Source organism: Scophthalmus maximus, chromosome 1, assembly GCF_022379125.1.
Source record: "Scophthalmus maximus strain ysfricsl-2021 chromosome 1, ASM2237912v1, whole genome shotgun sequence".
Classification (NCBI taxonomy): Eukaryota; Metazoa; Chordata; class Actinopteri; order Pleuronectiformes; family Scophthalmidae; genus Scophthalmus; species Scophthalmus maximus.
In genome coordinates, this window is record NC_061515.1 from 25,716,671 (window position 1) to 25,734,159 (window position 17,489).

General features: G+C 42.6%; 1 protein-coding gene across 4 annotated transcripts; it reads left to right on the forward strand.

Moving 5' to 3' along the window:
- The first annotated feature begins 51 nt into the window (after nucleotides 1-51).
- Nucleotides 52-6,406, forward strand: LOC118302297 (chromatin complexes subunit BAP18). Of its 4 annotated transcripts, none has more exons than XM_035628337.2 (5): nucleotides 52-462; nucleotides 2,598-2,692; nucleotides 4,096-4,340; nucleotides 5,386-5,481; nucleotides 5,621-6,406. In XM_035628337.2, exons 1-5 carry the CDS (start codon nucleotides 442-444, stop codon nucleotides 5,698-5,700), a joined length of 537 nt encoding a protein of 178 aa, XP_035484230.1. In that variant the 5' UTR covers nucleotides 52-441; the 3' UTR covers nucleotides 5,701-6,406. The 4 variants fall into 4 exon arrangements, with proteins under 4 accessions (XP_035484230.1, XP_035484243.1, XP_035484234.1 ...); XM_035628350.2 differs by having other exon boundaries at nucleotides 54-462; nucleotides 4,114-4,340; XM_035628341.2 differs by having other exon boundaries at nucleotides 57-462; nucleotides 5,636-6,406.
- Nucleotides 6,407-17,489: the final 11,083 nt, after the last annotated feature.

A 17,489-nucleotide genomic window follows, 5' to 3' on the forward strand; every position in this document is an offset into this window, starting at 1 on the left:
GCCACTAGGGGCCGCAGTACCGGAAGTAACCCGGAAGCTGGTAACTTTTTTCTTTCGCCAGGCGGGCATTTCAACGGCGCCGCCATTTTCCATTAGCCATCCAGTTCTTTATCATATGTGCATGTGATGCCTCCTGTGGCGGCGAGCTGTTGTCGTGGCGCCACAACATGTCCGCAAGCACAGCTCCTCGAGCGGTGACGTTGTATTAGCGGCGGCGATGTCAAAACGTTAACAGCACAATGCACGGGTGTGTTGCCCCAACGCCGGATTTCTCCGGGCACCGACGCTGAGACCGGGACGAGGGGAGACTTGTAGCCGCTCCGTGGCACCGGCGCAACGGCCGATGCGATTCAACCAAGCCGTTAGCATCTTAGCGGCTACTCGAGCCAACGTGGAAGGCGTCGCTGGGTCCTCGTCTGCCATAACGCACGGACCGGTAGAATGACGTCAGCCTCCACCAAAGTGAGTATGGAGCTGTCGTGGGGTCCGCGCGGTCCCCGGTTAGGTGAACGGTCCCCGGTTAGGTGCACACAGACCCTCGACGGACCGGTACAGTGATTCCCGCTGCTGCTCGCGAGAGCTCCGCAGAAGATCGCCTCCTTTTTGTCATCAGCTGTGTCAAATATACACCAAAAAAAAGAAATAACTGCTGAAACGTTAAAGTATTGTATATATGTATATGGTAATTGTGTGATATGGAAATGTTCTTTGCGTTAAAATAATAACAGCACAGAACAATTACTGAACATAAATACTGCACTTTGTACCGGCAGGAATTTTGAGGAACAGATTATTTCCTGAAGATATATATTTAAATATACACTGAACAAAATTATAAACGCAACACTTTTTGTTTTTGCCCCCATTTTTCCCGAGCTGAACTCAAAGATCTAAGACTTTTTCTATGTACACAAAAGGCTTATTTCTCTCAAATATTGTTCACAAATCTGTCAATCTGTGTCAGTGAGCACGAGATAATCCCTCCACCTCACAGGTGTGGCATATCAAGATGCTGATTGGACAGCATGATTATTACAGGTGTGTCTCAGGCTGGCCACAATGAAAGGTCACTCTGAAATGTGCAGTTGTATCACAGCACAACGCCACAGATGTCGCAAGTTTTGAGGGAGCGTGCAATTGGCCGTGAATTGAATGCTCATTTCTCTACCATAAGCCGTCTCCAAAGGCATTTCAGAGAATTTAGCAGTGCATCCAACCGGCCTCACAACCGCAGACCACGTGTAACCACACCAGCCCAGGACCTCCACATCCAGCATCTTCACCTCCAACATCGTCTGAGACCAGCCGCCCGGAGAACTGCTGCAACAATCGGTTTGCATAACCAAAGAATTTCTGCACAAACTGTCAGAAACCGTCTCAGGGGAAGCTCGTCTGCATGCTCGTCGTCCTCATCGGGGTCTCGACCCGACTGCAGTGCGTCGTCAGTGGGCAAATGCTCACATTCGATGGCGTCTGGCACTTTGGAGAGGTGTTCTCTTCACGGGTGAATCCCGGTTTTCACTGTACAGGGCAGATGGCAGACAGCGTGTATGGCGTCGTGTGGGTGAGCGGTTTGCTGATGTCAACGTTGTGGATCGAGTGGTCATGGTGGCGGTGGGGTTATGGTATGGCCAGGCGTATGTTATGGACAACGAACACAGGTGCATGTTACTGAATGCACAGAGATACTGTGACGAGATCCTGAGGCCCATTGTTGTGCCATTCATCCACGACAATCACCTCATGTTGCAGGATGATAATGCACGGCCCCATGTTGCAAGGATCTGTACACAATTCCCTGGAAGCTGAAAACATCCCAGTTCTTGCATGGCCAGCATACTCACCGGACATGTCACCCATTGAGCATGTTCGGGATGCTCTGGATCGGCGTATACGACAGCGTGTTCCAGGTCCTGCCAATATCCAGCAACTTGGCACAGCCATTGAAGAGGACCAACATTCCACAGGCCACAATCAACAACCTGATCAACTCTATGCGAAGATGTGTTGCACTGCGTGAGGCAAATGGTGGTCACACCAGATACTGACTGGTTTTCGGACCCCCCCCCCCCCCCCCCCGGACCCAACCAATACAGAGTGGCCTTTTATTGTGGCCAGCCTAAGACACACCTGTGAGGTGGATGGATTATCTCGGCAAAGGAGAAGTGCTCACTAACACAGATTTAGACAGATTTGTGAACAATATTTGAGAGAAATAAGCCTTTTGTGTACACAGAAAAAGTCTTAGATCTTTGAGTTCAGCTCATGAAATATGGGGGCAAAAACGAAAGTGTTGCGTTTATAATTTTGTCAGTCAGTCAGCGCGGCTCAGCTACTGCAGGTCACTTTTTGCGGTTTCAAAAAACCTCTAATGCACCAGGCTCCATCACATGGTGGAAGGACATTGATGCTCATGTTGTCAGAATCCCATGTGGAGTTGTCACGTCACTCCATTGTTCAAGTATCTCCACACATTTGTCCACTAATTATTTCATTGTACATGCGTTCATGTCCACCCCTTGTTGAATGAGACACAATGTGACACCTGTTTTTTTCCCCACTGTGTGTGTGTGTGTGTGTGTGTGTGTGTGTGATAGGTTGGGGAGATCTTCTCTGCAGCTGGAGCTGCCTTCACCAAACTAGGAGAGCTCACCATGCAGCTTCACCCAGTGGCAGACTCCAGTCCAGCAGGGTAAGGCACACATTGTTGTCACAGGTCACCTTTGTGGACATAAAAAAGACTTCCATTCATCTCTTAGAGACTTATCATAACCATTACTTGCCTAATCCTAATCCTAACCTTGACCCGTGACTCAGAAATCAGCTTTCTCCCAAGTTGGGACACAGCAATTTACCTTAATTGAACAAGTCGCCCCCAAATAGATTTCAGGTTTTTAGACTGAAATGTAGCTGCTGTCAGCGTAGACAGTATCCAGGGTATAGAGGAAATAACAAAAACATTAAACAGAAATACAGACATTTCTAAAGTCAATCCTCAATAGATTTTTTGCAGTTTATTAAATGAGTTCCCCATTAGGGGTGGTCCAATGAGAGCAGAGAACTCTCCTTTCTACACTGGAATCCAACAAAAGCCCAGGAGTTGGACAAATATCAAACTTACAAGACTGCCATGAAGGCCAAGGATTAGATTAACAATTACCCATTGCAGCTCTACATATATATCATTAAACATTTATAGTGCAAAAATAAGTTTTCAGGGTAACCGGGCTGGTCGCTGGTCAAACCCATATACTGTAATACAAGAATGGATGATGTGTCGCCACTTCTCATTATAAACACAAAATCAATTAAAATATCACAGCCAAAGTTGCTGCATATTGGTAATGTCATTTGGAGACGTGAGTCTGCGCAGTAGTGATCGTGGTCCAGCTGATACATAAATTTGGCCCATCACCAGTCGGTCATGGCGTGTCACTCATTTTAATAACATTAAATAACTGAACCAGTAACATGAACACTTGTAAATACATAGTGGGATAAAAACGACCTTAAAAGACAGAAATGATCTTTGAGAAAAAAATAATTTAATGTGCACTAGTTTGGTCCAATAATCATCCACTAAAGTGGGTTCATGGCCTATACTGCAGTCAGCCACCAGGGGGCGATCAAAATGATATGGTTCCATTCTGCGAGCTGTCATGTCGTCCATCTTTTATATACATTCTGTGATCGACCCTCTCAGTCTGCAAGTTGTATCAGCCTATACGATGTATTTGTGGTGACCTCCACACTTCTCAGGAACCTGTGCTTTAGTGGGGGGAAAAAAAGCCCTCCCATCCATCAAACGGCTCACTGCAGCTCCGGTGCTGTGTAGGTTTCATTTCCACAAATCAGGGGATCAGCCATAGTACTGAATTATTGCTACAGTCAGATGACTGTGAGGGAGAAAAAGGCACATTGATGAGCCGAAGCAGTGGTATTACAGCTGGGGATGCAGTCATTTGTAAATAAATATGCGAGTACATGGAGCTTATTTTACAGACGGAATCATTCAGTCAACATCCTGACAAAATGTGCTTCTGTTTCAAAAGATTCAATTAGAATAAATAGTATAGTTAAATGACGTTACTTCAGTTCCCATCTTCCCTGCAGTGGTCCGACAAAGAGCATGGCAAAGAGGAAGCTGTATGAAGACGGAGCTCCGCCCGCCTCCTCAGACGGGCCCAAGAAGGTCGTCAAGAAAGCTACAGCTCCTCTCACCATGGCAACGCAGGGCACCCCGACCGTCATCTCTGTGCCCACAGCACCAGCGGTGTTGCCGTCAGGATTACAGGGGCCGCCTTCCAGCCAGGCCCCCCTGAAGAAACAGAAGACGGCAGGTGAGTGACGGTGTTCAATCAGTTCGAAGGAGGTGGAATATTGTTCATTTCCATCCTATGAATCAGGGGTGGGGAACCTTTTTCCTATCGAGGGCCACTTCGATTTTTAGATCATCCCTCTGGGGCCATGCTAAATTATTAAACACATAACCTCTGTTGAATTCTTTAAAAAAACGCAGCTCACGACTTTTATGGCCTTTTTAACTTAATTTAAATAACATCAAGATCATGACCCTTAACTTCATGTTTGTGACCAATTTGAATTTTACCCATCTTATTGTTTCTCATTTGTTTAATTCTCTCAATTTTTAATAATTGGTATCTGTTGATTTTATATTCACTGATGTCAAGTAGTTTTAGCAGCATTTCATATTATGAAAGGTGTTAATAAAAAATTATTAACCAATTAGTATTATCTCACTCGCCACTTTTTTTTTCCTGTATAAACTTTATTTGTATTTAACTTGAAAATCACAGAGGAAAAAATAAGCACTTTATGAACCCAACAATATAATATTCAGCAATAACAATATAACGAAAGTAAAATATATAGTGACACATTGCTTATGTAATGTGCAGTGAGGAGGTATAATTGGTTTTAATGTTCTCCCTCAGATTTGTGAAATGTTTTGCTGTTTGTCATTCTCTGTCCATAAGGAAGAGTTTACACATTCATATTGTTATCAACTCATATGAACACTTTTATCTTGATAACACCTATGGCCATATTGCCCAGCCCTAAGTCAGAGCTTTTCAGTATGTTAGACAGAATATCAATATAGACCGCATATTGGGCAGAATATTAACATCTGGATTTTTGAGAAGAGGTGTGTTCATCCTATCAGGTAGTAGAATCTACACTGTTTTACTACCACAATCATTTTATATTACTCTTGCTGTACACATATTCATCGGTAACTGATCAGACACAACGTCTTTCCACATCCATCATGTTATTTGCGTATCTGAAAGCCATGTCTCAACTTGTCGAACTGATGACTTCCAGCTCATTTTTGTGAATTCCAACTTACAATATATACTTTAGATGTGACCCTTAGTGCTCTGAACGACTCCGATGTCAACAGTGACCTTGTGGACATGGAGGGGTCCAACTCCAAAAAACTCAACAACTTCGATCAAGGTGAAGTTATATCTATATCAGATGTCTGATGTCAGATGTTTTTTCTACAAACAAACGTTATCTTAACAATTTTAAAAGATACCATAGACACTCAAAAGGGAAAAAAGTACCAAGACTCTTTTAATGCAGCTGCAAATAGATTTTGTCTCCATAGATAACCTGAACCTGGACTCCAGCCTCATCATGAATCCCAGTGACCTTCCTCTGCTCTCCCGCTGACCTTTCACTTCCCGACGGACAGAACTATCCTAGAATGTTGTAATGAAACGGACTGATCCATTGTGCCAGACGATGCCAACCACCAACATTACAGTAAACTAAATACAGTAGTCTTTGTGTCTACTACTGTGAGATTTGTCGGCTCCAGTAGAAAAAAATGTTTGAATCACTTTTACTACAAGACATTTTTATTTTAGTCTTCGTCCAATGTTGCTTAGTACACGAACGTCCAAAACGTCCTAGCAATTAGAGGTTAGTTGCTAGGATTCATTCTCCCTGTGTTTCTTTAAACGAGAAGTCAGACAAAAAAACCCGATGCAGCAGAGAAACCTGCTTCATCGACGTGGTGAAACATTTGTCTCGTGTTTCATGTTCAAATCAGTCTCACCACATTAAAAAAAAAAAAAAATGTTCTACTACATTTTGTAGTAGCAGATGTCGACACAAGAGTGAGTATTTAGCTCGGCAAAACATTTAGGGGGATTGGTTCCGGCATATCTTTAATGTGATCGTCTTAACGTCTCCTCAGTCTTAAGGACACAAAGGGTCAGGTCATTTACTCAGTTGCCTGGTATCCGAAGACGGCATCTCATTTTGTTTCAGAGATAAAAACGTGTCTGTGGAGAGTGAACATTTTGTGATATTAACGAATGTGGAAGCCGAACCTCCTGTGTGAATGTATTAAAGTTGTAATTATAAAACAAAACAGACTCCAGGTTCGCTCTTTTTTTTCTCAGCGCTCAATTTTGATTCACACTCCAGTTTCATGAGGTCACCAGACTGGGACCGGTGTTGAATACTTTTGTTTTATACTTATGTATCAAAGGAATTTCATTTATTTTAGTTGTAGGAAATAAGATTGCTCCCTTTTAATTGAGCATTGACCTTATATGTTGATTAATCTGTCAGGGGCACGTGAAATCAATAAGAGCACCATCAGGTGTCATTCCAAGATGAAAGGTCTTAAAATGTTATCGGCACTACAACTATTGGACTGTGTTCTGTACTTAATGAATAACCATGTAACAGCCAGAATGTCCACATCACCTCATTTGGTTAAATATTGTGAAGGTCAAAAAGAAGCTCGTCCCACGGTTGGTCTGTTCAGAGGTCTAAAAGCAATAACCCGTACCAAGCTGCCATATGAAACTCAATTCTGGAAGTTGAGAGAACACAAGGGATAATTGTTTTTCTCCTGTTAATATTGTATATACACAGTGCAGCTCTGTTTTTTGTCTGTTGTGGCGTTGTAACGACCGCGTACATATTTTGCTTTCACACCGCGCTGTTCTTCTGCATTTCGCTGTGATTTCTCTCTGAGGCTGTTGGCTGCTATTACATTCAGTTGACCTTGTTTGAGTTTGGCTCATAATGTCCGCTTTTATTGTCTCGTTAAACTCTTAACACCGACCTTAAGATGTGGTTAAATAACCCGGGTTAAGATAGAACAGAGACCTTTTCATATTTATTCAATCGGGAAAAACAAGCAAGTTGATTAAGCTCTCCCTGTTGTGAGGTTTTAGTTGAATGTTGCTTGTTGATATAGATTTGTGAACCTCTGTCTGTTTAAGATTTTATAGACATTCATATTTATCACCATGTCTTAGTTGTGTTCATATATAACAGAACCCTGAACAGGATGAATACATTTCCATTGTGCTGGAGAGTAACCACATGCAGTAACTATATTTTCCCCTGAGCCACGGCCCCAACAACAATCACACCATGTTCGGCCTGTAAGAAAGGTCACAGTATTATAGTGAAGTACACCGCAGTAGTTTTACTTTGGAGGATCTGTAGGAAGGAGTGACTCATAAAGATGATTGTCTAGTTCGTATGGTCCATTATATTTAATCTCAACCCGACCGTATCCGAATCCGTGAGTGTAACAATATTCTTCTCATGCAGGAGACAGATTTGTGAGACAATGTTAAGATAAAAGGAAACCAGAGTCGAAGAGGCTTTGGCAGACGGAAATTCGAAGGCTCTTTTATTAGTTCAGTATTAATATTTAGAATCAAGACCTGCATAGTAGATACAAGGAGGTGACACATTTTGTCAGGGGTGCTGGCCTAAAATAATCAGTGGAACAGCAATCATCCAAATGTAACCGTCGACAATCGGAGACCAACATTAAACAGGTTGTGTTTATTAAATCACACAGTGTACAAACATACTCACAGGTTACAAGAAAAACATGAGGTACAAACACACTTGTTCCCCTGTTGGAGGAAGATGGTGATGACGAGGAGTGTGTGTCTGACAGCAGCAGCACATATCACACTGGTAAAGCAGAGGACAAATACCAGTAATGATGTGCTGCTACAGCCTGACACACACACACACACACACACACACACACAGGCGTTTGTTGGATGATAAGCACTGCTTTGAAAGTAAACAATGCAGAAATTTTGTGTATTCATGTTTACATTTTTATGTTAAAAAGAAATCATGTTCATTTTCTTAATTCTATACATTTGGTTGTATTTGTGATTTCTATTTATATTGGTATCAATATCTTATATCAGCATTGATCCTCAAAGATTCCATATCAGGCTCTAATAATAATAATAAATCAAATGTATGTGTGATGCTCTGACCAAGGACACTGTAGTGTCCATAATGTTACTTTTCATGATCTCAAATACCCCCAAGTTTAGGATAAAACTTGTTAATGATAAAATATTCTTTTGGGGGAAAGGAGTAACTAGTTACTTTAACGGCCGGTGCTGATGTCAGGGAACAGGCCAGCGGCTTTTTTATTTATTCTTTTTATTATCTGTAACATCATGAACACGGACAGATTATCACACATCTGTCCCATCTCAGCACCAGCGCTTTAACACAGCCGAGATGTTCCACTAGACAGTTAGCAGCTACACAACCACACACAAATGATTTGGATTTTTATAAAACGTGTGCAGGACATACGCTTTGCTCTCATACTTCAGTAATTGGCGTCAAAGGCAATTTTGATTGACATTCCGAAATGTGAAAATGTTTGAGGATATTTATCGTGTGCAAATTATTGTAAAAATGAAATCTAGTTTGTGTCGCACAATTTGTCAATTCAATTTATTGACCTGGGTCCATTGTGTTCTCACATTTCCTCAGTGAAGAGTTGACTACAATGAAACTGGTTTTAATAATGAATGTTAATGAGAATAAACAGCCTCCATGCTGTGGTCGTCAGTCGCTACACCAAACCCCGTCAATTATCAAAAAATATAAAAGCTGTCCTCCTGACATGTCATTTAATCAATTATCAAACTCGTTCCATTAAAACAAGTCACAACACTGGCCAATAAGATAAAATGTAATGTTTTTCAATTTGTCTCATTTTCTCAATGCGAAAACCGTTATTTGCCTCATTCTGGTTCGTTTTAAGAAACCAACACAAACAACAAAGATAAATACACTAGGGCTGCAACTTATGATTATTTTCATAACCGATTAATCTGTCGATAATTTTCTCGATCAATCGATCAGTTGTTTGGCCCATAAAATGTCATAAAATTGTGAAAAATGTCGATCGAGTTTCCCAGAACCCCAACATGATGTTTTGTCTCGTCCACACACCAAAGAGATTTAGTTCACTGTCACAGAGGAGCAAAGAAACCAGAACATATTCACATTTAAGAAGCTGAAATCAGAGAATTTGGGCTCCCCCCCCCCCCGTAAAAAGTACTCAAACCGATTTATCAATTATCAAAATAGTTGGCGATTAATTTAGTAATCGATCAGTAATCGATTAACTGTTGCAGTATTAAAATACACAAAAGAAAAAAATTTGCGTGCACATCTAGTGGATTCAAATGTGGTTTCACATGGGGACTGTTGTTGCCGTTCTAGTTGGTAGCACCAGTACAGCACCAGAGTAAATACATATTTCCTACAAAACGTCTAAATAAAGCAGACTCGTCCGAGGGCATGGAGCTCGGCTCAGGGCTCGCAGTGGCAGCACATAATGATTTGGAGTGATTCAGTACATATCTGCAAAACATGATGTGCTGCTAGAGCGCGCCCCGGACGCAGAGGCGTGATACGTCCATGCGCTTCCTCACACTGCACACGCAATCCCTTGAACAATGCAAACATATAACACATTTGTTTGATTTTCCTCTCCTCATTTCTGTCACAAATTCTCCAGTTGTCACCTTAGTTACCTACCAATTGATTACTAAACCTCTGATAGAAAAAAAACAAAACATGCCTTACTTTGTATGAATTTATAATGTCATTCATAACATGATGTGTAATAGCTGCACATTGCTTATAAAGAAGGGCGGGCGAGAAGCTTTTCTGCTGCTGAGAAATGCAATCAAATCTGAAATGATGTTCAAAATGTAGAATATTATGAGAGAAACTGGATTTGTCATCTGCCACCATTTTGTATTTTTTTGGTCTGACAGTGTAGAGATGTGTAGTGAGCAAAATACTTTTTTTGGTGTAGATTAATATGCTCAGGCATTTTTCCATATTAGAATATTTACATAATTGTTACACTGATTAAATAATTCACAAAATAACTTCAAAATTTCCAAGGATTTAACATCACTAACTTGTGTGGCAGAGGGCCAGCAGCTGAGAACATGGCAAAAAAATCACCAGGCTGATCCAAACACAAGACAAGAAATAATTATTAAAACTGCAAACTCGGAAGCTTCTTTATAGGAAATCATGTCATGTCCAGACAGTAAAAGTACCTCTTATTAATGACTCATCTAAATATGTAATAAAACGATATGAAAAATCCTGTGAGATTATTTGACGAGCTAACGGTACAGAAGTATTTCTTGATGCTGGCGCGGTGATCTACTTTATACAGATGTTTTCTAAACATGTCATGTAAATTAGAAGCATCTCGATTTAATTAACTAATCCCGGCTCATCAGCAAATCTTAATTAAAAAAAATAATATTGGACTGTTGAGGATTTAAATAAGTTTTTGTGACCGAATAGAAGAAGAAAAGCTGATCAATGAATTCTTATATATATATTGGATGTAAACCAATATGCTTACATTGATTTTGGAACTGGTGTCACTGTCATTGCTGCGATTGTGGACGGACACGTCTGATCTGAATAAATCTTCTTTCATTTCCTAAAGTTTCCATGTCTGCAGTCAAACATCATCACGTTAAAAAAAAGAAAAAAAAAGAAAAAGCATTTGCCAAGTGAGAGGGGGTGAACTGCAACGTGCGGTGGGGAAACAGACACAGTGTGATGAGCTGAGCATTCTGTTACTGTACCTGAAGGCCTGCACAGGACCACGCCCTCAACACTGCAAGAGAAAAAAAGGCGAGTTAGTGGGACGGGAAAGAATTCACCCACTGGTGATCGATCCAGCTGAGGCCCTTCAGGTCACGCGCGCACAACTGACGTCACTTCACTTCGGGCCTGAACCGCTCAGGCAGCTGGGAGTCAGAGAGAGAATGATCCCAACTGCTCGATTTTATTTAGCATGCAGAAACAAAAAGAAAAAAAACTGATCCAAGGCTAATGGATCCCATTATATCAAAAGCCACATCACCAATCAGCGAGGCTAACAGACATCGGTCATGTGAGCCGAATTGAGCCGTTCCACTGTGAAAGCAGGCAAACGAGACGGAGGAGGCCGACCCGGCTCAGCTCGAGCACGGGGCTGCAACTTACCATTGTTTTCATCGTCGATTAATCTGGCGATTATTTTCTCGATTAATCGACTAGTTGTGCGGCCCATAAAATGTCATGAAATGGTGAAAAATGTTTCCCAAAACCCCAGAGATGTTCTGCCCACACACCAAAGATGTTCGGTTTACTGTCACAGAGGCGCAAAGAAACCAGAAGAACATTCACATTTAAGAAGCTGAAATCAGAGAATTAGGACTTTTTTGATCACAAAAAAACTACTTGAGCCGATTATCAAAATAGTTGCCGATTAATTTAGCAGTCAATTACTAATCAATTAACTGTTGCAGCTCTATTCTAGTACATAGATGTGGAAACAAAATGTAGAATATTCACTGTATAATTACAAAGGAGGGGCGGGTGAGGTGGGAACAATGATGTGATCAAATAGATTTTCTGGAAAATCAATTGAATAAAACAACCAGGTAGGACTGAGTCTGCTTTTACTAATTTAGTGACAAACCAAGACATTTGATAATAATACAATAATTTCTTTACTAAAAAAGTAAAGTTAAAAAGTAATTTTAACAAATGTACATGGTTCTATCTCTCTTATATTCATACAGTATACACATGATAACTGCAGCAGAGCTCTAGAGGGGGTGTCTGGTGAAAAAAAGCATAAAATGCTCACATTTGACAAGCTGGAACCAGAGGAGAGTTCCCTAATTATTACCTTTCGTTTATTTTATCATCACATTTGTCCCTGATTAATTTTCTATCAGTTGATTAAACTGTTGTCTCCATAACGAGATACTAAATAGACATGCACACATGTAGGGTGTAACCGGGGGAAAAAAAGTTCTGCTGTTACTTTCACACCACATCTCATCTGGTGTACTTAAGACTTTCTACTTTTCAGAAAAGCTGGATTTAAGTGATAAAAAAAATTAAATCATGTGTATCTGATGTCAAAGCAAAATTCTAAACTTTGATTAGGGAAAACCGGATTAGAATTTTAAAAAGTGAAGTGAGGTCATCATCTAAGATAACAATGGAGGAAAAAAACACCTGGACTGCTGACATGACATCTTATGGAGCCGTACAGTGACCGAGCTCTGCTGAGGGAGGAAACCAGAGGTCATGTCAGCGAGGAGAGCAGTGACGGACAAGCGTTAAGATTCACACCCAAACTCCCAGACTCACTGAAAGACACAAACAAAAAACATGAAACGGAGAGAGAGAGGTATACAGAGGAGGGGTGAGGAGAGACGGGGGTGGGGGGGGGGGGGGGGGGGGGGAGCACAACTAAAACGGTGGTGGATGGAAAGAAAGAAAGAAAGAAAGAAAGGAGAGAGAGAGAGATAAAGAGAGAGAGAGAAGCAGCGCAGGGCTGAGGAAATCTCCACTGTGGCCTGTTGCTCTTTTTTTTTCTCTCACAGCAACAGAGGCCATTTTAAAGGCTTCAGAGAAAGAAAAAAGAAAAAAAGATTCACTTACCGTCCGCTGCAGAGACCATAAACCAAATGATGGAAGGTGTAACTAGCCCTAACAACTGACTACCTATGAACACTGGTAGTTATCTGACCACACACCCACCTCCCCTCCTCCTGCCCCAGTTTTGTGTGGGTGCTCTGATGTGGATGCACAGGTCAATGTCACAAACTAGACACTAGTCCATGGTTAAGAGCTAGTCCTCAAAAGATAACACGTTTTTTTTTTTAAAAATCAGAAAGATAACACACACACACACGCGCTGACACCCGTCCATCCATCCCATCCATCCCACCCACCCACACGCTGCATTTAGGGTACAGGACAACAACGATGTCAAAAATAAAAAATAAAAATGGAAGAAAAAAAAAAAAAAAAAAAACCCCGACAGGCCTGAAAACATCACTGCAACACACACACACACACACATGCTTTACAAACACATCATTGGGAATACACCACGGTTTACTTAAGTGAGAGCAGAAAAAAAAAAAGAAAGGCCTGTTGGGGGTTTCTGGTTGCTCCTGCTTCTGTTCCTAGGAAGAGGGGGGGGTGGGGGGGTGGGTGTCAGGGGTGTCAGGGGCGTTGGGGTCCCAGTCCCAAAAAATTGACCCCCCAAAAACTGAGTATCCCACCCCACATCCTTCCTTCCTGGCCCTTCACATCTTCACCTCCCAGCCATGTGAGTGAGTCCCGGTCCTCCTCAGTGCTGCCTGCTGCCTCGCTGGAGCCCCAGCTACGCACACTGAGACAGTGAGGAGGCTCGGTAGGCATAAAAACCTACAAGGCTGCAGCCTTTTTCCCCGGCCATCACTTTCTACAATACAAATCGACATTTTTGGGTGCACTGAAAAATACGAAAAAAAATCAGCCCGGCCCCAGGGGTGTGTGTGAGACAGGTGTGAGAGGAGGGGTCCGTGGGACCCGCCGTTAGGGAATAAAAAATACATTTGTGGAGGGCGAGGGGGCTGCTGCGCTGCGCCGAGCTCGGAGCTGTACGCCTGCCAAGCTGCTCGGCTGTCAGACTGAGGAGACGGGGAGGGAGGGAGGGAGGAGGGGGGGGGGGGGACGACGACAAAATGAAGAAAGTGTTGCTCTGAGAGGAAGCTCTCTCTGCTCTCTCGCGCGCAGGCGTTAGCAGGTCCGCTTTCACGGGCAAAGTTGCAAAATAAAAACCATAAACCACACCAGAGACACGAGGGAAGTGAGGGTGCTGTTGGGCACCCGGCCGCAGATGGAGGGGGCTGGACAGAGGCACAGGTGGCATACAGAAAACCGCAGAAATATGTGGTTGGTGACACCGATGGCCGGGCTCAGCGTTTGTCTGCCTCTCCTGTATTTTCTCTTGTAATTTGGTCATGAGATGGGAGTCGGTGGGACGGAGGCCAGCCCTCAGAGTGCTGAAAGTGCTGCTCTCAAACTACATCACTTTACCAGGAGGACGCCGAGGCCCTGCCCACCCCCTCTCTGTTGTGTGTGCATGCGTACACACACACAGAAAACCAAAAGTCCACACTAAAAAAAAAGAAAAAGAAAGAAGCTGCCTTTCACTTTTCAAAAATCCTCACCCAGACTCCAAATAGAACGATTCCTCCGGCATGACTTGGTTTGACCACAGTTAAACTTCCACCGATACAGAGGATTCAGATTTGATTTGTCACTAGAAATTAGCTGATGAATAATGAATTTAAAAAATTTTTTTGGAGGCCTTCCTTTCTTTAAACACAAACTGTCACCTGAAGGTTTGAACTGAAACTCTGATCAGATTCAGGCCTTTTTAATGTTTTGATCTAATATCTCCCAATTTGAGTTTGAATTTTATTCATTTCATTCTGTAGTTTTATTTTTATTATGTAATTTTTAGTTTTCATGTCCGTTCGTCTTGAGACAAAATGAAAGACTAGAGCAGTCACTCTTTTCTTCCAAAAGTGTTTACTCAACAGAGTAATCGAAAATATTTATTATTTCGGAGATCAGTATGAGAAGCCCAAAATATTTCAATATCCATACCAGGCTCTGACTATGGGGGATCATATACATTTAATCTGCTCTCATGCTTAAAGATTCAGATCAATTGCCAGCTATTTTAAATCAATTAATGTTTAAGTCATTTATCAAGCAACGATGTCAAGACATTATTGGGTTGAAATGTGAAGATTAACTTACTTTATGTCATTATAAACGAAATATCTTATTTCACTGCTGGTTGAATAATTTTTTTAAACTATTTTGCCATTTTTTAGGATAAATGAGTCATCCCAAATAACTGTGGATTTATAGATAGTGTTAGTCTGGAGATATATTCCTTGAAATAAAAAAGACAGCTAACATCATCACATAAGGGTGAGCTGATGGAGGCACTTTTAAGTTGAAGAAAAGATGTTTCATGTGATGTGATATTTTGGACTGGACAGTGTCTTTTCACAAATCTGTTTGTGACACTCTCAACACCGACAATGCACATATTCGCGTCTCATGTCCAGTGCAGGAGGTTCTAAATCTGATAAAGGAGCGGTGGAGAATCCTCAGTCTGTCTGTAGTTTTGAAATATTTTTTTCTTCTATTTATCACATCTTCATGATGGTGATGTATGTAGAACTGAAACAGAGAAACAAGCATTTATAGAGCTGGTTTCTGTTTTTAAATTTTTTTTTTTTATCTTGTTGTGAATTGCCGCCTGGGGATTTTTTGTTCAGACTGTTTGAAGACATCGCTTTTGTCTACCGTAAGTAGTGACAGGCATTCGTAACACACACACACACACACACACACACACACACACACACACACAAGTCAAATCAAATGCAGGGTGCAGTATCTGAACAGTGCAGATCAAATGCTTATAACCAGTATCTTAACAATTATTGCCGAGGAGTGGGAGGGAGTTGGACGAATATTGAATTTCTCACGTCTTCATATCAGACTCTCCTCAAAACCAACGCATATTACAGCACACGTGCACCCACTGGATCCACAACAGGCACCTTTGGCTGCTCTGCCTTTCCACTGCAACAGTCTAACCTGCACACGGCCGGTCGTTGCTGCACAGTTTGTTACTGTACCAGTTCTATTTTTCCCACATTGGACTTTGCCAACATAAAAAAAAAGCAGCCATGTGCCTTAAAACGCAGCTCAATACGAGTGATGCCTTGATGTAATCTTTAAAACACATGTATGAATTTATTATGTAATCATTTTTGTTAAAATGAACCGCCGCCCCCCCCAAAAAAAATCACCTCTATGGTTTTCAATAATACATTAATATCTTTAAAATTAAAATTAAAAAAAGAATACTCTCAGGGTGGAGGGTGTTATTGGTGGATCTGCAGTATATTAATGTGATTAGCCAGTGGAGTACGTGGAGCGGCGGACACGCGCGCGCGCACCCACACAGACACAGGGGCGCGTCCCCGGTGAACTGCTGAGTCAGTAAACCGACGCGCTTCTCCGAGACGTTATTTCAGCCGATATATAAAGTCAGCTCGGCGACTTTTCGCCCCCACGTTCCTCCTCAGAGGAAGTAGCCATTTTCTTGGTCTTTACTCGCACAGGTTTTGAGTGTAATTTCGAAGCGTACAGTACAGTGCGAGTGAGCGCCCGGAGTGGGCTGGGGTCTTTGGGGAGGGGGCTGTGACCGGGGGGGGGGAGTGTCCGCTCCCTTAACCTTACTCAGTTATCTCTTAAAAAGTCTTCGTAGAAAGAAAAAAAATAAATACATAAAACAATTCCACAAACGTTAAGGTTCAAGCCCCCCGCGTGTGGAACCGGCTCAGAAACGTGCGCGCCCCCCCCCCCCCCCTCCCCTCCCCTCCTCCCGCCGCGCGCAGCGAGGCGGCCGAGCCGCGAGCGAACCGACGTCCGGAGCCGAGTGGAGCCGAGTGCTCCGCCTCACGGCGGCGGAGCTCGGGCGAGTCCGAGCGGGCGACGCGGCGACTCGTCGGAGTAGCCCCCGAACTCCCTCGCAGCCAGCGCCCCTCTCTCCCTCCGCCACCGAGAGTCGCAGTGGCGAAGCACAAATAGGAAATACAGCCACAAACAACGAAGCACCTTAAAAAACAACAACAACAACAACAACAAAGTGTCAATGTGAATGTATCAAATAGTTCGCGGTAGAGTTGCTTACCTTCAAAAGTAATAATAAAAAAATAATTTAAAAAAATGTCCAACAGAGAACTGCTGCTGAGATATTCCTCGTCTTACAGTTATGAAAATGGGAAGGCGACATTAAGGCGCTGTGTAAATGTATTTGAAGCCGGACTCTCATTCTGTGTCAGTGGAGGATTTGAAAGTGGCGCCAACCGCTCCGCTCCTCGGCTCCCCACACGCCCGTCACACGCGCAAAAAATAAATAGAAATCCAAACGCGCGCGCAGCAATATTTCACGCGTATCAAAATGTGCCTGTCGACCAGCACAATCGATCCCCGCGCGCAGTCGCGAATAATATGGCTCCTGTGATTTTTATTTATTTTTTGTGTTAAATTAAAATAACCGTCATAGGCTTTTCTCGGCCGCGGTGCAGGACGGGAGATTGTGCAGGGCGGTTGTGTTTTGAATTTCTAACCGGCCAAAGAAGGAGAGGGGGGCAGTGTTTCCCCCCCTGCGTGTGAGTGTGAGTGTGTGTGTGTGTGTGTGTGTGTGTGCATCTAATAAAAAAGTGTGATAAATTTGATAGAAATGTGCA